The sequence below is a fragment of the Fusarium mangiferae genome (genome assembly GCF_900044065.1).
Source record: "Fusarium mangiferae strain MRC7560 genome assembly, contig: FMAN_scaffold001, whole genome shotgun sequence".
NCBI classification, from domain to species: Eukaryota; Fungi; Ascomycota; class Sordariomycetes; order Hypocreales; family Nectriaceae; genus Fusarium; species Fusarium mangiferae.
Window position 1 is genome coordinate 1,966,663 of NW_024573921.1, and position 22,794 is coordinate 1,989,456.

The 22,794-nt window shown below is 50.4% G+C and overlaps 5 protein-coding genes across 5 annotated transcripts; 2 read left to right on the top strand and 3 right to left on the bottom strand.

Annotated features, from left to right (window-relative positions):
• Positions 1 to 380: 380 nt before the first annotated feature.
• On the bottom strand, positions 381 to 1,304 carry FMAN_01144 (uncharacterized protein; the record flags this gene model as incomplete). Its single annotated transcript, XM_041831453.1, has 3 exons — positions 381 to 1,066; positions 1,114 to 1,203; positions 1,253 to 1,304. The coding sequence occupies 3 exons, from the start codon at positions 1,302 to 1,304 to the stop codon at positions 381 to 383; spliced, it is 828 nt and encodes a 275-aa protein (XP_041676480.1).
• Positions 1,305 to 1,787: 483 nt separating this feature from the next.
• Positions 1,788 to 3,046, bottom strand: FMAN_01145 (uncharacterized protein; the record flags this gene model as incomplete). The annotated part of the gene is made up of 3 exons (XM_041831464.1): positions 1,788 to 1,846; positions 1,899 to 2,569; positions 2,628 to 3,046. 3 exons carry the CDS (start codon positions 3,044 to 3,046, stop codon positions 1,788 to 1,790), a joined length of 1,149 nt encoding a protein of 382 aa, XP_041676481.1.
• Positions 3,047 to 8,136: 5,090 nt separating this feature from the next.
• Positions 8,137 to 12,996, top strand: FMAN_01146 (related to CAF120 CCR4 Associated Factor 120 kDa; the record flags this gene model as incomplete). The annotated part of the gene is made up of 4 exons (XM_041831475.1): positions 8,137 to 8,152; positions 8,623 to 9,039; positions 9,171 to 9,328; positions 9,391 to 12,996. 4 exons carry the CDS (start codon positions 8,137 to 8,139, stop codon positions 12,994 to 12,996), a joined length of 4,197 nt encoding a protein of 1,398 aa, XP_041676482.1.
• A 1,516-nt stretch (positions 12,997 to 14,512) lies between these two features.
• On the top strand, positions 14,513 to 18,205 carry FMAN_01147 (uncharacterized protein; the record flags this gene model as incomplete). Its single annotated transcript, XM_041831486.1, has 3 exons — positions 14,513 to 14,537; positions 14,596 to 15,602; positions 15,653 to 18,205. The coding sequence occupies 3 exons, from the start codon at positions 14,513 to 14,515 to the stop codon at positions 18,203 to 18,205; spliced, it is 3,585 nt and encodes a 1,194-aa protein (XP_041676483.1).
• A 751-nt stretch (positions 18,206 to 18,956) lies between these two features.
• On the bottom strand, positions 18,957 to 22,367 carry FMAN_01148 (uncharacterized protein; the record flags this gene model as incomplete). The annotated part of the gene is made up of 4 exons (XM_041831497.1): positions 18,957 to 19,114; positions 19,173 to 19,557; positions 19,612 to 20,841; positions 20,895 to 22,367. The coding sequence occupies 4 exons, from the start codon at positions 22,365 to 22,367 to the stop codon at positions 18,957 to 18,959; spliced, it is 3,246 nt and encodes a 1,081-aa protein (XP_041676484.1).
• Between the last annotated feature and the right edge of the window lie 427 nt (positions 22,368 to 22,794).

Below are 22,794 nucleotides of genomic sequence, written 5' to 3' on the forward strand. Positions count from 1 at the left end.
AATATATGGTTGTTCTCAAATCAATTTCTCCTTCATACCTCACGCGACCCCTGATTTGTCTACATAGGCATACCGTTCTTTGATTTGAGACGAGCCTCAGCGATTGATACAATTTATGGTCATAGCAAGATGAAGAGTTGGTTGGGGCCGAGTGAATCATGATCTGATTAAATTGCTAACATTGTTGACGCTCAAACACTATTCCTTTCATGCGTCCCTGGACTCCCTCAATCTATACTATCTTCTCGGGTATCGCTAACGGCGCACACTCCTTTTGATATCCCATGCCTTCATTGGCACATATTCCAGATCAAGCACGTGGTGGTCTTAGCATTCCTGTTTCAACCCTAGACTGTCACCCGCTTTGCTTGCTAACTTTCTCATGACTCTGCCATGGTCACTTCCGCTGCTGCAGTGTCCGTTTCGCCTTCACCTGCTGCAGTAGCCTTGTTCCTCCTCCGTCTCTTTCGCTTGCCGGCGCCTTCTTGTGGGACGTCCTTCGCATCAGTAGAGTCTCGTTTTCGTGGTTGTTGCCCTTCTGTCTTTGCTTTCTTGGGTTTCTGGACCGCCAAAGGATTGGGTCCCTTGGGTCCATGTCCTTTCTTCTTCTTCTGTTTTTGTTCTTCAGAGTTGTTGTCGGTCTTCTTGTCGGTCTTGTCGTCGTCGTCTGCGTCTTCTCGCTTTCGCTTGCCCAATTGGTTCTTGATCTCTGCTCGAAATTTGCTTCTCTCCTCCTTTGCTCGCACTTGAACGCTCTCATCCGCCATTGGCTCGAGAATCATGACACTCCTCTTGATATAGATGAGGGGGACTCCTTTGATGCCTCGCAGCATCCTTCGTACCTCCTGGTCTTGGCTGGCCACCACATAGCGATGCTTGTTCTGAAGTGTATCCTTGGGGTCGACAACTGATCGAAGACACTCTTGAGTGCTCAATGGCTCGGGATAATCGTCGGGATGGTGACCGCATCGTCTTCGCTCCAGGGTCTTGGCTAGGTCAATGGCCTCATGTACACCTGGCTCATTTCGCGCTGCATAAAGTTTGCGAATTTCGCATTGAGTAATCACTATTCCAGTTAGAAGATCGACCACGACTAAGTTTGTCATGACATACTAGGCTTGACCTTGCCATGAACTGTCCTCGACAGAGCGGGCTCAAGGTCCATCTTGAACCGGGAAGAATCTCTCACCATCTCGGCATCGACTGCATCTTGTAAGCTTTGTCTGTCTGGTTCAAGTTTGCGACAACTTACCCAGAACCTGATAGGGCTCACGAAAGCCGAAGGTCTGGGAGAACTGCTCCATGAGCTTCCGATATTGTTTTGACCGCTTTCCTCTCATTTTGAATAATTTGTTGTACCTAGCTAGGTATTTGTTTAGACTTGCTAGGACTGGATGCGACGAAGTCAAGGCTGGCAGAAAATAAATTTCCTTATCGCGGCACGTGCGATAAGCTAAAATCGACCCGCAGCTACATGCGCCATGGCTGTAATGCCCCGCCATCCCACTTCCTTGACTTGCATCGTCATAGCTACTAAGGTAGTAGGTAATATATCATTCGGGACTGAAATTAAGTGATACTATTACTTTATCATGGATTACATATCTGAATTATGTCTACCTAGGCAGATTTTTTCTATGTAATGAATGATGACTCGTTATATGAGAACCATATCTTCGCTTCTCCATCATTAAATCGTGTAATTAGGTATCTTATGCTTTGAAGGGCCGATCCGACAAGTCTACTGTAAGCCGTCCAGATGTCTCAGTTGTCCAGCAAAGAGACTACTATGATCCCTCATTTTTCACGCAGAGGGCTGCGACAACACTGATATCGTCAAGTTTACCTGCTACTGTTAGCTTTGCTTTCTCCTTTAGAAACCTGTCGCTGTTGCTTACCACCCTCGCTCGCTAAACCCTCCTCGATCGCATGCTCCATGAATGGACTCTCGGCGAAAGGATCTACGGCGATTTCCCGAGCTGCCTCCATCAGATCTTGAGCCGCAATTCTCATTCCACCATTGCGGCCACCTGTGCGATCACCCTTGTGAGCTTCTGCATGTGTTCCAGATTCCCACTCTTTAATGCTTTTGAGTATTCTTGCGACGATCTCGTGCTCCCAAAGATTATCGATGACCCCGTCACTCATCGCGAGCACAATATCTCCGACTTCCAAATCGACCCTGTCCATAACTGCATTATCGGTGGGTGTGTCAGGACTGTTAGTCCCAAGCTGTCGCGGGCAATCAAACCAGTGCCACTGCTCCACAGTCTTGTAAATGACTTTTTCAGTACTGGGTCGTAGTACCATGACCTGGCAGTCGCCCACGTTAGTCACATACAAGACGGGCGATGCCTGTGCTTCATTCTCGGTGCAAGGCTTGTAATGTAATTGCGCGCCACAGGCTGTTGTTGTTCCCAAACAGTCATGCGACATAGTGGCCTCAAGAGTCTGCTCATATGCCCTTTGTAGGCTGGCGATGGGGTTCGGTTCTTGCGACTTTGGTAATCCAACAAGTTCTTCTTCGATCGCAGAAGACCAGAAGTGCCCAATCAGTCTCGACCAGAGACTACATTTCAAGTCAGTAACGATGTTAAAAGAGATTCGGAAGTTGCCCGGCAACTTACCCGGCATGCCCTCTCGGTCTTGTAGCCCACGCACCCACGCCGTCGTTGGCACAAATGAAATAATCACTCGCGTAGACAGCATCATCGCCGTTTGTTTTCCCTCTGATAAGCTGTCCGTTGACAAAAGCACGACGGTCACGGCTCTGGTGGTGGGTACTTAAAGGATCGGTAAATGATGTAGACGGAGGAGAGAGGAAAGGCGGAGGGAATGGGCGGGGAGGTCGTTTCGCAAAGAGTCCAATGCCTGTTTCGAATCTAAAGGGCAAGATAGGAGCATCATGTAAAAGGCGAGTCGTCGTCGAAGCGAATCGTCTCTTGCGACACGGGCGCCATGATGTGCATATCGGGCGTCGCACCGGGAGCGATGGTAAGAAGAATGTCGGGACGGCCGCCAGAATCGAAGATGGTTGACTGGGCATTCCAGCTGCACAAGCCCGGAGCTGCCCCTTTTGAGTTGCCTGCCTGGCCGCAACCTGTAGTTAGATTGCTAATGTGCTCTCCGAGAGAGAGAGAGATGTGATCTCCAGGAGAGAGCAGACCACCGTGATCAGGCTTGGACAGCTGGGGGAGGACAGACAGCTCCCCAGACACGTGATAAGCCCGCGACCGCCAAAAAAGGGCGTCATCCAGAACAGGCAGTTTTTGTGTCAAAGCGACCAATGATTTACAAACACTATCCTTCTCCCGCAGGAACCCGAGCTCATTGTTGACCCCAACGGTAGGAGAGAGGACTGGGCTGAGCTAGCATTGGAGGCAGAACGAAAAGAATCGCCCTATAAACGCCCTTAGAACGATTCAGTTTGTGCGGTTGGCCTGCTTCTTTTGTAAAAACTTGCCTCGAGATAGGGGATGTGCTTCGGCGATCTTCCGTGAGAGAGTGGCCGAAGCCCAATTGTAGCAATGCATGGCGTTGATAAGTCAGCCAATGCCACATCCGTATATAAGCTATATCGAGAGAAACTCTGAGTAAATTTGACGACTGAAAAGGCATAAATACATAGACAGGTCCCATTGGTAAGGGACTTCAGTCAATCATGATTTCCGTGAATTGTGTCAGTCTGAAAGACACGAATAGCAATGGCGGATCCTTTGGAGAGAAAGTTACCTACCTAGGTATTAGTAGGCTATGGAGCACCAAGAAACTGACAGCACTTTAAGAACATTCATGGAGAAAAGATTCACCAGATGACATAACAAAACGCCTGACGAAAACAGTGTGCCAGAATCAACTGGTCTAAAGATCCACTGCAATACGCTAACTTCCCTAAGTCTTTTCATTACAAGTCAAAGGATAAAGGCCCTAAGTTTTCTTGCCTCCCCTTGAGGCTGTAGTCGCTGGAGCTGTGTAGGGTAGCACGTGTTCGCCATGGAGGGACAGGCATCTTCACAAGTCATGAAACGAAACAAAGCTAACTTGACAAAATAAAGCGTGTCCAATCTCATGGTTGCCGCACCTTGTTCAACCTGATCTAGAGATTCAACCCAATCATGAATGCCAAGAAAGGTTGGCAACCTGCAGGCTGCCAGAAGGGAGTCGGATCCCCAATTAACTGGAGATATCGTCAATATTCGTTGAGGAAAGGCATTTCTGATAAGACGAGGGCTGTAGGATGACGCATTTTATTGAGACACTGGTCATGATATGGTTTGATTTCTCCACGCAAAGATCAGCTGGACTGGAAATAGTGCCTCATCACGATCTGATCCAAACTTATCACCGCAGGATTGGACTCATGACGTAAGGGATGGGGATGAATCGATTCTCAATCAAAGCCCATTTCCCATTAGGGGTCAGCTTGAACCTCCTGCAGACACTATTATGCGGACTGCGAAAATAGCATCCAGAACATGAATTTAACGACATACGTGTAGCGGGCATGACGAATTGCGGCTCTTTTAAATGAAGTGTCGGCTTCTCAAATGCCTGACGATCAAACAGGTGGACCTGGACGATCGTACGGGGGTCTTGTATCCGAATCTACTCCGTAAAAGGCTGTACTAATCGCAGCAATCTCGTGCAGTTGGAACTTTGAAGTGAGACGTCTCATGTTAATCACAATCGTGATTGACACGGCCAGTACTTCAATCCCCATCTTGACACGCAATCCTTCTTGACCGTACAGAGACAACGGCATCGGCTAGCCGCCTCTGCAAAACAACAAACCCCATTCTGGTTGTAACCCTCGAGCGTACAATTTCTGGCGGCTGAGTGAGCACGGTTAGTGCAAGGCCAAGGGGAAGCCGGTGTAGCCGGTTGAGCTAGGAGATTCATCAGATTTTGCCCTGACTTTAGTTATGTACATCTTCTCAAACAATAATACGTTGTGACCAATGGGACTTGGTGATAGTCACAAACACCAAGAGCTTGGCAGCATAGCCATCACGATTTGGAGCCCAAGGCCAAGCTTCAAGGTCTTATTCAAAGTACGGAGTATGTACTTCCACTCGGAGTTTGACAGTCCAGGTAGTCTTCTCCAGGTTTTGAAAACCCCGAACTATCTTGATCCTTGTCCGGCTGAATTAGGGCTCGGATGCCTCACTCAAGCTCAAGACAGTCTACTGCAGTATGTGCAAAGCTCAGAGGTAATGGATATCTGTATTAGAAGGCAATGGCATTATGCATGAACTCGCTACAGATATTGTATTTGTGCATCTGGCGTTTACAGTAAAGCAATTTGTACAATACGAAGCCGAAACCGATAGTCTACCCACTCTCTCTATCCGTACCTGACTGAGATGGGCATCAACATTTGAGGCCTCAAAGTGCCAAGCTTTTCTGACCCCAGAAAACTACTGAGCGAAGCCCGCTTATAGTGACTGTCTGACTGTACATACTCCGAACAGTTTCTCTTCAAATCCTAGCGGCTGGACGCTTACGTATCCATGAAGCAGAATGGTGGAGTCAGACCAACAAAGTCTAGATATCATGTTGAGGCTTGGCGAAATACATTGAAGCAATACGAGGCCTGGCTCGCTGACTTAGCTCGCTTGCTGGTATGGTGTAATTTCGCTGGTACGAGGCGGTAGGTATCCATCAATGAAGGAAGCTGACGGGATGGGACGATACCCGCAACATGGGCGAAACAAGAGAATCGCGACTAGGGTGGCTGGCTGCAGGGCTTCAGGCGCTGAGACGCATTCAATGGATCCCGCGAGAAATCATTGATGGAGCGAGCGGCAACAAGAAGCCTTGAATTGGAAGATGGCGTTAGTTAGTGACGAATCTGTTTTGCCGGGATATGCCTCTCTCTATCCACTCCGTCCGTATCCCGCCCGTCGTTAACGCCGCTCTACGGGCTCCGAAGAAGCGGGAGAATCCCAGCTACTGTCTACCGAATATTCTTTTATAGGCTCACATTGGCCTGTACGGTTAGGTAGTTTTGGGCAGTGGATCGGCGGTAAATACTGCAGGTACCCAAGCTGCAAAGCTACCTACCTGCCTACTACCAAGTCACCTCGTTTGTAAGTCGTGAAGCGTTTGGACAAGATTTGTTGCAATCTTGCCTTGGCTGCTTGAGCTCTGCTGCGCCGCCACGAGTTCCAAGTCTTGCTGTTTGGGCAATGTGCACCAGATGCCAGATTGTGTGCTCGGATACCAAATCAAAGCCGACTCAGACAAATGTATGATACTGGTGAGAGCCGGCGCCAAGCGGATCGAAGCCCAGATGCGCGCGGCCTCTCCTCACGTTGCACCACACATGTCTCCGGATCTTGGCTGGGTCATAGACAACTGATCCGGCGTCAGAATGATTGGATGGCATGTTTCTCCAACATGGCTCTCTGGACGTCCAACTGTCCATTCAGCATCTCTCCTGTTAGTGAAAGGCATGTTGCGAAACAAAGGCCTGCCTTGCGAAGGCTCTGATTCATTCTCTGTCATTCTTTGAGCTCTATTTTCGTCTTCAAGTTGCGTCGTCAACTTGAAACCAGGCTCCATGTCAAGTATATAGAAATACGATACCCTGCCATTATTGTATGCATGCTGTAGTCTTCCTTGCTTCTCACAGCCTCCAACCTCTGTTCGATTCCCTGATTCACTTCTTGTACTTCTATTTCCGTTTTAATTCTCTTGGCTCACCGACTTTGCTCTCATTACTCGGTGTGCAGTACATTAGAGGTGCTAAGAGGGTCCTCTTAGTGAATTGAGGGTGTCGGTTCTAGACTTAGACTTCTCGCCCAGACCATCGCCGGCTGCTAGTGACGTATGCCATCGACCAGGTCCATCACCACTCAATTCGTTCATCGCGAATCGTTCATCAAAGGACTGGACCGGACCATCCTGCACGGGTACGGGGGTACGCGGCTGCAAGGAAAGCAGAGCAAAGCACATTTTTGTATGCAGGCAAGCAAGCAAACAAACAGGATCGACTAAGCCCGGACCCTCCTGTTACCAGCTCCGGAGACAAATCTAGCTGAAAGTTGCTCAACTCGTGGGACTTATCAGTAAAGGGACCCCCGCGCTGTCTGGAGATCGCAGCATTGGACCAGGCTTGAAGCTTGTTGGAGGTCCTCTTTTTTCCAAGAAAACCTGCTCTTGACATTGCGATTTCTGGGTCCCTACCAGCCTCTGACAGATCTATTAAACAACGAAAGCCCGCAAGTCGAAACCCTGGGAAAGGGGGCCGTTCTGAACGACGCATCTCCATTTATTTGAAGCTCAACGCACGCAAGACAAGGCGAGCAGTTACAGCGCTGCACCGACTACTAACAAAGTGCCGTTGGCCTTGACATTGACATCCAATTGCCATCGCCGCCGTCCGCCGAGTGACGATCTTTCTCAAGCCCGCCGACGCCGGCTTCCGCGTATTGACGTACCTACACTGAAATCACGGCCACGGCTTATAAGAAATTACCGACCACCCCCATATTCAGAGCCAAGACTTGCGTCGTCTTAACTAGGATCTCTTCCTGTCACTTGTCGCTCGCTCAGTTGCTGCAAATTCCCTTTACGGTAGTTCACCACAGTTTTGACCTTGACCAGCTGTACCAGGGCTGGTCATCCTTGGCCGGTTAATAAGTACTGACTGACATGTCAGTCGCCCGAAGCATCCGTATCTGCATCCGCAATCTGCCTTCGCACCCGCCGCAGCACCACCTTTGAATGGATACAGTCCGGCGCCGAGTTCTAAAGGGAGTCTAGAGTCTAATAAAGTCGCACATACAAGAAGCGCCCACTTCACCTACATCTGAATCGTCCCGCACGCAAGGGCCTGTTTTCTTCTTCTTTCCTCCTCACTCCTGGACCTTGGATTCGCCCTGATCTTGGATGCCCAGCGATAATCAAGCTTGTCTGGAAATTACGGTACCGGACTGTCGTCAGTATTGTGGCTGACGCACCTCACACCTCTCGAGACATCCCTTGCGCGGTTGATCTGATCAACTACTGACCGAATAGCTCTCTCCCTTTTGCTGTTTGTGATTTCTGGGCACCAATTGGCCTGGTTTTTGTTCTTCTTGATATTTTTGTCTCAGAAATTTCCTCATCTGCAGGCCGAGCATTGTGGACAAAATGGGTCGAAATCGAGGTGCGTACCATCAAATATTGTGCATTCGTGAATCCCATTCCAGCTCTGGACTTGTCTTTGATCGTCCGCCGCGTACATTGCGTTGCGTCGCTTTACGACCCGACAAGACAGAAGACGGCGCTAGTGGTTCGCTGGTCCTTGCCCTGGCGTTGGCCCAGTCTAAGTCTAGGCGGGCTTGCCCATGTCATGGTGGATGCCCACTGCACGGTGGCAGCTCTACGCCTGTAACCACAGCCAGGGTGGGCTGCTTATGGGTACCTCTCGGAACGGCGGGGGCGTTGACATCCACTATGCGTTGACGTATGGTGGCCCAAAATGCCCTTGGCTAGTTCATCTAGGGGTCCGTTTCTTTTGGTTCGAGGGACTGAGCGACGGGCTCTCTTCCTCCAGGGGGCTGCATACCATTCCGCTCATAACATCTCATCACATCCCGTCCTTGCTGTACTAACTCATTGGTGCCAATACTTTAGTCCTCTCTTTTATGTCCCAGTTCTCTGCGGGCACAAAGACACCACCGCCCTCAACTTCTCCTCCATCAAATTCACCTCACAGACCGGGGCATCGCAAGACGAACTCTGGAACAGAACCCTTTCCCGACCACCGAGTCAGTACCGACATTTCTCGGCCAAACACACCGCCTTCGCGGCCAGATTATGGCACTCCCATAAACGGCGGCTCCCCGATCGAACCCTCTGCTCGCCGAAGACGCAGCTCATCTGCTGCATCGTCACGACCCCCGTCCATGGTCCTGGCTCATCAACCACCCATCATGGATATCACGGAGGATATTATCCCCGAACTGCAGCCTATCTTTTCATTCCTCAACAGCCATTCCAACAAGCTGTACCAAGAGGGCTATTTCCTCAAACTCGATGACCAGAATACACGTACGCTCGACCTAGCTTCCATTGCCGCTTGTTCCCCTCCACACTTGCACCCCTGCGGCGCCAAGTTTACTCCACACTCAACTATTTACACATGTGCTGCAAGGATGTTCAGCTAACAAAGTCGTTTACAGAGGGCAAACCCAACCCTGATCGGACCTGGACAGAGTGTTTTGCCCAGCTTGTAGGAACAGTCTTGTCACTATGGGATGCCGCGGAACTAGACGCAGCTGGCGAAGATGGCGAAGTCTTGCCTAAGTTTATCAACTTGACAGATGCCTCGATCAAAATGGTAAATAACTCGCTTGCGTGCCAAGTATGTGTTCACACTTGATTAACACAATTTCGTCACAGATCGAGTCACTGCCTACAAGATCTTCAGACGAGCAACCGCTACAGAATATCCTGAGCATCTCAACGGCTGGAAGAAACAGGTATCTCCTCCACTTCAACTCGCGACACTCGCTGCTGCAATGGACTGCTGGCATTCGACTAGCTATTTTCGAGCACTCCTCTCTGCAGGAGGCCTATACTGGCGCTCTGATTGCCGGCAAGGGCAAATCGCTCAACAATATTGGTGTCATCATGGAGAGGGCACGATTCCCCACCGAAGAATGGGTTAGAGTCCGATTCGGCGCTGGTGTGCCTTGGAGACGATGCTGGTGTGTTATCACCCCTCCTGATGAGAAGCAGTATGCCAAGCTCCAGAAGGAGCTCAAGAAGAGGTCTCCTTACGATCGATCGCCTGTGCCCACACTCAAGGGAGATATTAAGTTCTACGACCAGCGAAAGGATGGCAAGAAGCAAAAGAAGATGCAGCCAATCGCTACCATCACCGACGCCTACTCTGCCTATGCCATCTATCCCCAGTCCAAGTCATTGATTGACGCGTCGACCTTACTCAAGGTTGAGGGTAACATTGCTATTCACACTGATCCTCCCTCGTCTACCGAAGGGTTCGTCTTCATCATGCCTGAGACACACCCTGCTGTCAGCGGATTCGAGATGCTGCTGCGTTTCCTCTTTCCTACCTGGGACACCTTTGGTCTTTACGGCCGACCTGGTAGACTTGTTGCCAGCACACTTGACTCTAGATCTCTCATGTTTGCTATGCCTAAGAGCCGTCGCTATGGTTATCTTGAGAATTTGGATGTTTCCAACCTGATTCTGGAGGATGGTAGCTCTGGATGGGGCGAGAGAGATTGGAGAAAGAAGCTCAAGGAGTGTACCGGTACTCGCATGAATGCTGTCGATGATGCACCCACGACACGTTCTCGAAGCAACAGTCGAAAGAGTGTTCGACTAAGCTTTGGTGATGGACCTCCAAAACCCAAGGCCGGGTTTTCGGATGAACAAGTCCCAACCAGATCCTCGCGATCATTCTCTCTTACTGAGCGCACTCGAACAGACTCAGCTCCCGCAGATCCTGCGAGGGTTGCCTTCGGAGGACATGGCCGTAACTCATCCGACCCAAACCAATTGGGGGGCCCTCCTTTCCGTCCTGGTACCAATGGTAATAGCCCTTACTCAGGCTCGCCACAACGTGGACAAACTCCCGTTGGCGCTCCACGCCATAACCAAGCTTCCCGTGACGAGAGTCCTGCTTACCAGAATGAACGAGCTCCCTCTGGCTCTCCTCCCCTGAAAGACTTGGATGGCATGCGTCAGATGCATACTCCTGAACCAGTCTCACGACCCCCAGCCTTCAGCCACGGGTCCCAGGCTCGCCCCGTCAGCAGAGCCTATCATTCCCCTGAGCTTAGGCGGGCTAATAGTAGGCTTTCCGTCACAACCCTGGCCCAGCTTGCCACAGCTGGAGGGTTGGGTGGCCCGAATGATTCGAATCCTTCTCCACGAGGAGATGAGGTGGACGCTGCAAGATCTGGACCATCGGTACTGCCACCACACGCCAACTCCGTAGGGATATCTGCTAACGACAACCGTTCGCGTGAAGCTTTAAGCCCACTGAATCAGGATCCCTCTTCCAACAGTCTTCCTCCTCCGGCAAACTTATCCCAACAACGATCACGATCGCCACTGGCCCAGCCCCCGCTTGGGCCTCCTAATGCCTATGGCCGCGGGCCTAACTCACGTCCTGGGACTTCAGAAGGACGGCGATCTCCGATGCCTCCCGGTATGCCACCTCAACAGCGACATCCCCATCCTCAAAATGCCAACCGTCGGCCTGACATGGGTCCTGATGGCCGCCGACCGTCTGACCCTCGACGACCTGGTCCTGACGGACGAAGACCATCTGATCCTCGGGGCCCTGGTTTTGATGGGCGTAGGCCTTCAGACCCTCGAGGTCGTGGCAATGGCCCTCCTCCTGGTCATATGCCTCCGCCACCTGGTCCCCATGGTAATTATCGTCCCGGACCTGGGCGACCCGGACCTCCTGGACCTCCTGGTTATCGCCCTAACGGACCTCCTCACGGGCCGCCAAATGGACCACCGGGACCCATGGGTCACCGAAAGCCTGTGCCAGGCGGACCTCCCCCACCTGCCCCCTTTGAAAATTCTAAGGGAAACACCATGTCGGGTAGCAGTGGGATCACCACGAATGAGATAATTGACCATTATGCGTTCGACCAAGGTCGTCATACACCTCGACAAGGCACCCCGAACTCGGAGAGGCGACCAGGACCCCCAGGCAGGCAAGAAAGCCACCAGAGCAACCAAAGCAGTCATTATGAGGATAATTCTCCCACTAGCAGCCTCAAGAACTTTGTAGATACATACCAATACAGCGAACCAAAGCCCCGAGCTGGTGTCCTGAAGACTGTTGGTGGCGCTGAGGAGCCCGACCCTCGAGACCCTGGCTTTGATATACCAAATATCAATTTCGGCCCAACCATTAACTACGCAGCCACTAAAGACCGCAGTAAAACCCCCGGCGCTTTGACTCCTGGCGGCTCATCACAGAGACCGCATACACCCGGGGGTCAAGGACCAACGCCCCCACCCCATAAATCTTCGGGTTCTCAGGGATCTCTTGGACGTAAGGAATCCCCAGACCCAAAGCGCACTATGGCATGGCAGCCCGGTGCATCAACTCCTCCCAGCAATGCACACGGGTTAAGCCCCGAAGAATTCGTGCAGCAAAGGGCGGCTCATGCTCGGAGTGCATCCAGCAACACTTTGGGCGGCTCACCCAGCTCAGGCATGAAACGAACTAGTTCCTCTGACATGCTACAAGCTATCCAGAACGGTCGTCACTCCCGTAGCAGCTCTGCAGATCTGCTTGCACGACCAGGATCGCGGGGTGCTGGTTCGACCTTGAACTTTACAAGCTCTGGGGAGACATCTAGCCACCTCAGTGCTCGGGAGCAGGAGCATGTTGCCCGCCTCACCGGCCAACCTTTGATCAGCATGCCAGGACACCAGAGACAGGGTTCTCAGGGCAGTTTTATGCCTGGGCACCAGAGGCAAGCTTCCTCTGGATCAGGGTTAGTTGGTGCTATCGAGGCCCGGGAACGAGAAAAGCAACAGATGAAGCAAGGAGTGAACAGCCAGGCAGTCCAGCATGCGATCAGCCAGCGTCAGCAGCAACAGGCTGCCATGGCGTACCAGCAACAAATGGCGCAGCAACAAATGGCTCAGCAACAAATGATGCAACAGCAAATGGCCCAGCAGCAACAGATTGCGTACCAGCAGCAGGCTCATCAACAACAAAACTACCAGCAAGGATATCAACAACCAATGATGGGTGCTGGTAACATTCCCCCATACAGCCCAATGGGCCAGCCAGCTGGTCAGTACACTCCCGGTGGATCGCCGTACGGACCGGCACCTCAGCAGATGGGAGGACATGGACAGGCGAACAGTTTCTCGCGACCACTCCGAGCTGCGCAGCAGGTCGATCCTCGCTTCGTACCACCTCAGGGTCAATACGGTCCATCGCCTGGAGCTCAGCCGACCACTCGAAACGTTCATCCCCAGTATCAAGGACAAGCGTTTTAATACCGAATAGGGCAAGGGTCTAGCTATACCACTACTGGACTGAGATTATGGATATTTGGATGATTGAAGCGATTTGGAGCAAACATGAAGGGGCCGCATATATCACATGGCGTTCAGGAATTGGCAAGACGTGCTTATTTGGGGGCAGCGGGTTGAAAACCAATTGCATAGTTACAGTCTTGGGCATACAAAGAAAGGACTGCATTACCTTTGGAAAGGGCAGCATACTTGGATTATAGATGCATTTTGAATCTGCTTAACATACATTTCTTTTTCTCCTAAGAATTATAGTGTCTTCAATTGACATTTCCCGTACACAAGGTGCAAATAAGGTTCTATGCTGGATGTCATTCAAGACAAGGTACTCATAGATAGGGATGGTATAATTCTTTCTTCTCGGAAGAAAAGAAAAGCAAAGAAAGAAAGAAAGAAAAAAAAAAAAAACTCAATTGTAATTCTGTATAATATCATGACGTAAATAGCAAGAATGGAGAAGAAAGCCATCTCTTGGTTCATGGCGCTGGGTGAACTAAGCTGAGACCTTTGGCAGGCGTTGCTGTCCAGTGACTTTGCTTGACCCGCTCGATTCTGGAGGCGAGTCTTGAGGGCAAAGCATTGTTGGTAGGCGCCTGATGAGCTGACGTAGATTCTTGTACTTGTAAACTGTGATTGTTAGTGAAGTGACAAAGCGCGTGACTCGAACGCGCCCCAAGTACCATTTTCACGCGCCCGTGTTGCAAGAAAAGAAACGTGATGTGACCTTGTTTTGTTGAATCAGATGAGCTCGACTTTTTTTAAACCCTCCCTGGTTGCTGAGGCATCTGAGAGTACCCAGGTACTGACCGTTTCCACTCTGTCAGTCAGTGGAGGTAAGGGGTCGCCGCCCCGTTGGTGATCATGAACGGCACTCAAACGGCTTCTCCCCGCTGCGACTTTGCTCTCTTGGGGATTTATCAGCCTAGAAGCGGTCACTAGAGGGTGCCTAATACCTGGTTGAATTCCAATCTGATAGGCCAGCCAGCGTCGTTAATCCAGATTCCGATTGATATCAGCCAACCAGCGTCAGTAGCGACCTGACCCTCGAGGATGGAAACTGTCGGTCGTGACGTCCCTCATCCCTCGTCCCTGCCGTCCCATCCAATACTTGAACCTCAAAGTCCCTTGTCGTTTCTTTTTCCATCCTGCCCCCCTCTCTTGGACTCTTGATACTCTTCACTTGTCTGTCTCTCGTCTCCTTTTTCTTTTCTTTCTTACCTCTCAACATAGGTACGCAATTTCTTTATACAAGACTCGCACAACTACTGTCTCGACTCAACGGGGCCGAGACATACAAACTTTTGGCTGGTTGTTACCCCAACTACACCTGCGCCTAGGACTTTCAACCCTCTTGCTAGATGCGCCCGTGATCGCCTCGACTTTTTAGTACGACCTCACGATTTGCCTCAACTTGGCCCCATTGAAATTTTCTACGACAGTCTTGCACTGCTTCGCAGCGTAGGCTGCTCGAGTCCCTCCAATGGACGGCGACGAGCCCACGCAAGGTACGCCCGCCCATCTACCCAATGCTCTTTCTTCTTCGAGCTGACCTCCCTCTGGAAGCGACGCAGAATGTTCTGGATCCGCGCCGTGTTGGGAAGCAAAATTCAGGCTTCTCAGATGAAGATATCTCCGACATAATATGCGTCCTCTACCCACACTCCGATTCTGCCCGTGTCGAGCTCGAACGTCTTGTCGGCGAAAACTCCCCACACATCATTGGAAAGGACGAAGCGGATGGCGTCGAACCCGACTATGCCTTGGAAGACCAAGCAGCCCGTTTTCTCGCCAACCCAACTGGCACCGGCACCCATGCCATCATCCTACGTCTGTCGTCGCACCTCAAGAACCCGAAAGCCGGCTTTGTGTTTGGTCGAAATCCTGTGCGATGCGACGTTGTGTTTGTCAATGACCCCTTGAAAAGAATCAGTAACATTCATTTCCGGATTTACGTCAACGAATATGGAACTGTCATGGTTGAGGACCAATCGACCAACGGTACCATTGTGGATGATCACCTTTTAACCTCCCACCCTCAAGCCAAGGGAAGAAGTGACCCTCCCATTAGCAAGTGGGTTTTGAGTTCTGGCTCCATCATCAAGATCTATCTCCATAAGGAGGCCCGGGACTTGACTTTCCGAGTCCGTATACCAAGGCGTGATAATGAGTATGACCAAGCATATACCGATAAAGTCGACGATTTCTTCACACGTCATGGGCTACCACGCCAGAATGAGACCATCACGCCTGGACCGGGCGGCCACGTTGATCTCTTCAAACAACCTGCCCAGACTAATCTCAAAAGAGAAGAGACTAATGAGATAACGCAGCGTACTCCTCAGACGTTGTCTAAAAGAAGAGATGCACCCCGGGAATGGACGGGCTCCGGAAAATATAATAGAACCGGCTCGATCGGAAAGGGTGCCTTCGCAGTTGTCCACAGGGTCACCTCAAAGTATGACGGATTACCATATGCTGCCAAGGAGATTGAAAAGCGTCGCTTTATCAAGAACGGCGTCCTTGATCAGAAGGTAGAGAATGAGATGAAGATCATGCAGCGGGTTAAGCATGTGAGTTTTGCGCCTTGCTACCCGCTTCCGTCGCTAACATGTCTTAACAGCCCCATATTGTTCGCTACATGGAGCACTTTGAATGGGATGACCGATTGCTAATCATTATTATGGAATTTGTGCCCGGCGGTGATTTGGGGAAACTCATCTCAGACCAAAAGGCTCTGAGGGAGGATGTCGTTCGAACCATGTCAGGGCAGCTCTTGAGTGCCTTGGGGTATCTACACGCCAACAGCATCACCCATCGCGACGTCAAACCAGACAACATCCTCATAAACTCACTCAATCCAATTGATCTCAAGCTCACCGACTTTGGCTTGTCGAAAATGGTCGACAGCGAACAGACCTTCCTGCGAACGTTTTGTGGCACCTTACTTTATTGTGCCCCTGAGGTGTATACAGAATATGCCGAGTACGATGATGACGGTGTACGTAGTCGAGGAAAGAAGATGAGACGTCCACCGGGCCAGAGATACAACCACGCGGTTGACATCTGGTCTTTAGGCGGGGTCTTGTTTTATGCTCTGACTGCGTCGCCTCCTTATCCTGTCAAGAGTGGCATCAGCTACTCTGAGCTGTTACACAAAATTATGACCACCCGGCTGAATATCACACCACTGCAGAGGAATGATGTATCGGAGCAAGCTATTGACTTCCTCTGCAGAATGCTCCAGCGCCGGCCAGAAAACCGAGCAACCGTAGCAGAACTCGAAAGCCACCCGTGGTCTTCCGGCGAAGACTCTATCATCAATGCTTCACAATCCTTTGACGAGATTTCGGATGATGACATGTTCGACAACTTTTCCCAGTTGCAACCTAGACAGTACGAAGAAGATAGGGTCAGTGACTCTATGGGCGAAGAGTCAGAAAAAGAAACCCCAACGGTACCACTAGAAGCGAACCAGCCAAGACTATTCGGAGAAGTTGGTGTCTCAGCGATTGGTAGCTCAGGAGTTATCCCGGAAGACTATCTCAATCTCGAGAACAGCAGCAACCCTAGCGCAGACGAGACTGAAATCCTCCGCAAGGATGAAGACGAAGCATATCAATCGGACGATCTGGTCACGCCCAGGAATAGGAATCGCCGAACACATCGCCAGAATAACATTTCAATGGCCCAGGTTCAGTCTGAGGATCAACTTCAGAGTCTGGTTGAGGACGTGGCGTCGCAGAGCCTAGGCGGGAATGAGCCAAACCTGCAAAATCCTGGACAATCGCGTTATTCTCTGCAATCGGCAGACTTCAATACTAGTAAACGAAAACCCTCGTCATATGATACAAGCGATGAGTTCGACAACACACCCCAAGGAAAGCCTACAATGAAAAGATTTAAGTCGGAAGGTAATATTGAAGATCTAGCAAACGACGTACTTGAAGAGTACAAACTGCTAGTGCAAGTACCATCTGCCGAGAAGCAAGCTTCAGGACGTCAAATCGACAAGCCTTACAACAAGACGTGTTTCTGGGAGCAAGACAAGACAACGTGGCACTTCGACTATCCCGAGCTCACACATTTGCAACACAAAGCTTTTGAGCGGGGTGCGGCAGCAAGGAATGAAAAATTCGAGCCCGGAAAATCGCCGTTGTGGGATCTTGCGATGAAGTATTTCTCTCCCGTTTCCAAAGCCGGGTCACAAATCAACCAAACTCGACGAAGCTCGCGGACACCCCAGGACACAGCGGCCGATGAGCCCCTGGATTTTCCTCCGACTGCCGCCCCGCTTGAGAACTCTCAGATTCCCGACACTTTGCCTACGCACACGCAGATAATCGTCCCGGTTCAGGAAGATGAGCACAATAGACGTGCCATTGGCGTGCTTGAGTCTCATCATGAGTCCTGTGTCCCTGGGATTAGTATTCCTATCAAAGATACTTTAGTCTCATTCGGCCGTGGCCCGGCAAATACTGTGGTCTTCAGAGATATACAAGAATCTCGAGTGCCGAAGTATGCGTTTAAACTACTACTCTGGAAAGAAGATGGGACCTTTGACCCTTCAAAGGATCCTGATAAAGTTCCTCCTCCTTGGCTTCGAGATGCCGGAGATCCAAACGAGTATGGGTTTTACATCTCGACCAAAGCATCTGTTGGTATCAGCATCAATGGTTACCAACTTGCTTCTTCTGATGCCAAGAACCACAGCGGCCCCTCACACCATTGGGCTCGGATTTGGAACGGCGACACAGTGATGATATGGGGCGATAGAAAGAGCACGCAGACGAAGCTCGTATTCCAGTGTTTCTGGGGAGCTTCTTCACAGGCGCGTGAGGGGAACCAAGGCCTGCAACTCGCATCTCCATCACTCTCCCAGAAGCTTGACATTGCGTGTCAGAAGACAGAGAAGAGGATCAAGGAGGCCACTGAGAAGAAGAAGATTAAGGATGCAATCAACGCTGATCTCCGGGAGCGTACAGAAAATATCGAAAGAGAACAAGAACGAAGTCGTGCTTTCGAGAAGAAGCGAAAGGAGGCCATCGCTTATCTTGACTCTAGACAAACCCCTCTGTTGCGAATGGCTTCACCGGCAAGCGCACTAGGAACGAGTAACTATCGTGAGCCTATGATGTTTCGCATGAGCTCTGACAACAACCTGTCGATTCAGTGACGAAGCGCATCATATATACGATTTGCTAGAGGAGGCTTGTACATATTTACTTGAGTCTCCAGTCCTTGAACTGTTGCCACGGACACGGAGTTATGATTTCTTTTCTTTTTTTCTTGGCATCTTTGGCGGGCATATGGGCTAAGCACGAGAATTGGCTGGTACTATAGGAAACTATGGGGGCTTACAGCTAGATTCATGATTCTTCTCGGCGAAAGGGGCTTATCTGGATGGAGATAGATCCTGCTATCATGGCATCTTGGAGGAGTATATGTGGGAAAATGCAGAACATACAACATAGAAAATGGTATATCTTGTAATTGAAGACTTTGCACATCTCTCCTTTCATACAACTGACATATCTTAGCTGTGACGGAAAATGAATCACACAAGTTGAACAAGTTTGTCCGTATCTCATCATTGAAAGACATGTTGAGGACCAGTTCGTAATACATCAGGCATTATGCCATTCTACCTCTAATAATACAATAGCAAGGTTTACCAAAAGAGCGCTTGTCGTACAATCATAATCCTCCTTCGTACAAATCATAATCATTTCTCGTAACCGCCCTCATTTCAACTTTTCATCATCCGGACCCAATCATTCAGGGGTCGATGCACATACATCCAACGTTCATACAGTTTGTTCCCAAAAGGTTCATTTCCACAAATCTTCTCGTTCGGGAGCTTGATCACTAGGCTGAAGTGAAAGTGTGGTGATGCCTTATGAAAGCATGCTGGTGGTTATCAAGTTTTAGACGGCGATGCCGTCTATAAAAGGCTGAAAAGGCAATGTATCATGAAAAGAATTGTTTTGCATAATTTCATGAAACTTGTTGAAATCTTGATCATAAGATACTTTGTCGTCTTCCTCAGTGACTGAAGAAGCAGACTCTACGATAAGTTTGTACTCTGCGAGGCTAGAGCGTCAGTTGGTAAGATTGACAGCATTAGTTTGGTCAAGACTCACCAATATGGTCAGATGAACTCTCATAGGAGTCATCAGCAGTGCTCGCCTCCTCAACTGTTGGGATAGGATCGAATGCATTCTTCCATACAGACGTGTCTGACTGGGCAGGTGAGCCTTGCTCACCAGCGTGCTCTTTCTTTGGCGAATCATCAGATCTAACAGAAGAAGGGCAGTATGCAAAATCTGGAAAGCTGTGCTGGCGAGGTGTATAATAAGGGTTGCCGCTGGCTTGACACTCAGTCTTGTCAAGAGTTGAATCCCTGTCGATGAAACTGCACGAGCCAGGATCCGTAAATGAGGCAGTAAAGATGTTTGACGAGCACCTAGATTGCTGGGGACAAGGAGTTGTGTGGCTGTCAGTGAAACTGCGAGGGCCAAATCGTTCCTAATTGTCTCTGGCAGTCTCGTTAAAGTTGTGACTTGGGGGGTATGAGCCTGCTCGATCGCCCGGGGGAACGGAAGATGACTTGTTCCTTTTCTTCTTGAAGAAGGATGAAAACACGCTCCCTGAAGACGGACGGGATGGGAGAGATGCGGTGGACTCCATATGCTGATCATGGTAGCCGTAGTCGTGAAACTTGGGGATTGACGCCTGGAATGCTTCGTCTGTCTCATGGCGTTCATGCAAGGGGCTATTATCTGTATACTGCTCTACGTAGGAGTATGCAGGGCTTCTAAAGGAATCCCAGTCTCCGCCGTTATCAAAATCTTTGCTGAAAGCACCCTGGGAGTAACCCTTCGAAGGTGCTCCTGGCCGAAAATCGTCTGGCGTACGCATGTTCTCGCGCTTGGGTACCGAACTATTCCTCGAAGATTGGCCATAGTGAGGATGTAGGTACTTGTCTGTGGCCTTTCTTTCAGGCGAATAGCTGTTGTAATATGATGGTTTCTGGCGTGAGATGAGAGGGGATCCTGGGAGCCTCATTCTGGTGGGAGACTCAGGCTCTGAGAACTCAGTATCCCCCTCGTAAGCCAAGGGAGTACGAACATCAACAGACTTCTTGAATCTCACAGTCTTACTACCGGAAGACTTGGAGGAGCTCGGGTCAGATCGTTCAGAGTCAAGAGACTTCTCGCGCGGTCGACGTGGTTCTTTTTCTGTGGCATCTTGGTGTTTTCCGGAGCCATCTGAAGATGACCGATCACTGGCCATTGCGGACTTGAGAACAAAGTCATGCGGAAGGGTTTTCCATGGCTCGTAAACCTTATTCGTAGACTTCTGGCCAGCCATTTCGCCTTCATGGCTATTAATGTGAATATCTCCTTTGGAGTGAGCCGTCGAAAACGAGTCTTCAACATATGGTGCCAGGTAATTCCGAGGATGCTTTTGGCTTTCTTTCTGAGGGGAGGGAGGAGTAGGCTCAGTGTTGGTATCTCCCGATGACTTCCGCTCTGCTCGGCGGCCGGAAGACCCCGTATTTCTTGAGGGACAGTAAGAAGACTCTGGGGAAATGACAGTGCCTCTCGGCTCTCGTGGTTCAGGACGCCTTCCACGGACCTTTTCGACTGTAGGACCCTGTTTCTCGTACTCGGTGGCCTCGTCCTGGACAAGAGAGGCATTCGGTTCTCCTTTTTTACGATTCCGATGGCGATTTACAGTCAGAGAATCCATGTCATCTTCCTTTTGAATGGCAGCTCGTCTGGCTATGTGGTCCTTTAGTCTGGGGGCCTGATACTGCATGTTAGCTGTCGTCTGATGTTCACGATATTTGGTCGGCTTACCAGTCCGATTACGGAGTCGTCTGGCAGACTTCCATTGTAGTGGAACTCCAGGACACAGGCATCGCAATAGTTTGTGAAGATTGGCTCTCCCGGAAAGACTGGGTGCTGGGCATGAAATGCCTTGGACCTCGCACTTCCACAATTGGAACAGAAGTGGTATTGACGAACGACACCTCGTTTGTATTCCACCTCTCGGCAGCTTTCGCAGAGATTGATCTTGGTGGATGGTCCTGGGCCAACAGGAAACTTCTTGTGGTAGAGCGCTGAACGCGTGTTTCCACACTCCGTGCAAACGTGATGGCGTTCGATGCGCTGAGGACTCACATCTCGCTGGCCACATTGCTCTCGCTTCCAGCTCTGCTGAAAGTCTTTTCCTTGTGCAGTCTTATTATCAGGGGCTGGTTGAGAGAAGCCGCTGAAAGTGGAGAGCGATACTTGTCTTGCGTGAGACTTTTTGCTTGCCGTGATAGCCTTGTTCAGGGCAAGATTCAGTCTGTCTTGGAGACGGCGGAGGTCGCGACGCAAGATTCTGCTGTTGGGCTCCTCGGCCAAGTCAGCCATCTTGGCTTCAATATGCTTCTGTAGGCGTTGCACTTCGTTTGTCAACGGGCCGGAAACCTTGGTGTCTCCCTGATTGCCAGGCATTTGGTAGCAGTCACCCCCTTCCCCTGCTGAATTCAAGGTGTTTTTGAAACCCGCTGGAGGCATGGAGATCGTTGGTGCCTGACCAGAGGTAGGAGTTTGTGCTGCGACAGGTTGGGAAACAGGCCCAATATACTGAGCTGGTTGAACTTGCATCAGGGGAGATGGCTGGTGCGGAACGTAGTTGATCTGGTGATGATAATACACTGGTTGCTGAGGGAAAGGTTGACATACTGGGACCCTGAGAGGCTGGCTCAAAGAAGGAATAGGAAATGATGAAGATTGTACAATATTATAATGTTGCTTCGACAAAGGAAAGGGAAATTGAGGGGGGAATGTCGCAGAAGGTCGTACATGAGAAGCAGGCTGCTGCTGACTGTTCATGATGTCGGCGGTCGATCTTCGAGAACTCGAGCGAGATCCCCGTCGACGAGACGATTTCCGAGGACCTGAGCGAGGTGATGACTTGGCGAGATGTCGACGATGGTGTTTCTTTCTCTTGGGGGATCCCTTTGAAGGATGAGGAGACGAATGAGGAAGTGGACGGGACGCAGAGACTCTTTCGGGTGTATCATGGCCACGTTGTTGACGCCGCCCTCGATCATCCCCAGAAGATGAAGAAGACGCGCCCTCGGAGCCGACTTCACTACCATCACCACATTCGGATTCAGATTCAGATTCAGATACGTAGTCGAGTGCCACACGGCGAGCGCTGTTGTTTCCAGATCCATTACCACGCAGAAATGGGAGGCCGAAGGCCGCACTCAATAGGTCGACATCATAGTCAGGCCGATGGCGGCGGCGGCGAATAGCTTTGTTAAAGATATTCATTACTCTGCAGATAGGAGAAGTCTCCTGAGAGAAATAAAGGCAGTGTCCTTGATATTCGTATACAGATGGCGATTTGGTGGTGGTATAGAGAGTGTTTGTGTGTGGGGGGTAGATGAGAAGGAGAGTGGGCAGCGATGGTAGAGGAAGAGAAGAGGAAGAGGAAGAAAATGGTTTCCGTGAGGTCCTCGAACAATAAACACAGAAACTTCTTCGTTTGCTCGAGTTTCCTGATACCCTTTGAAATTGTGGGCGCCCTAGAAAAGGTGAATAGAGGTGGTTGTTGTGACGGCCGTTGGCAGCTGGCAAGAACTGTCACTTGTTTCTACAAGTGGCAGCTCAGAGACCACCAAAATGGGACAGACCGTGCCCAGAGCTTTCAGGTTCTAGAATGAGTCTCTGGTTAGATCAACCATAAGTCTTATTTCTA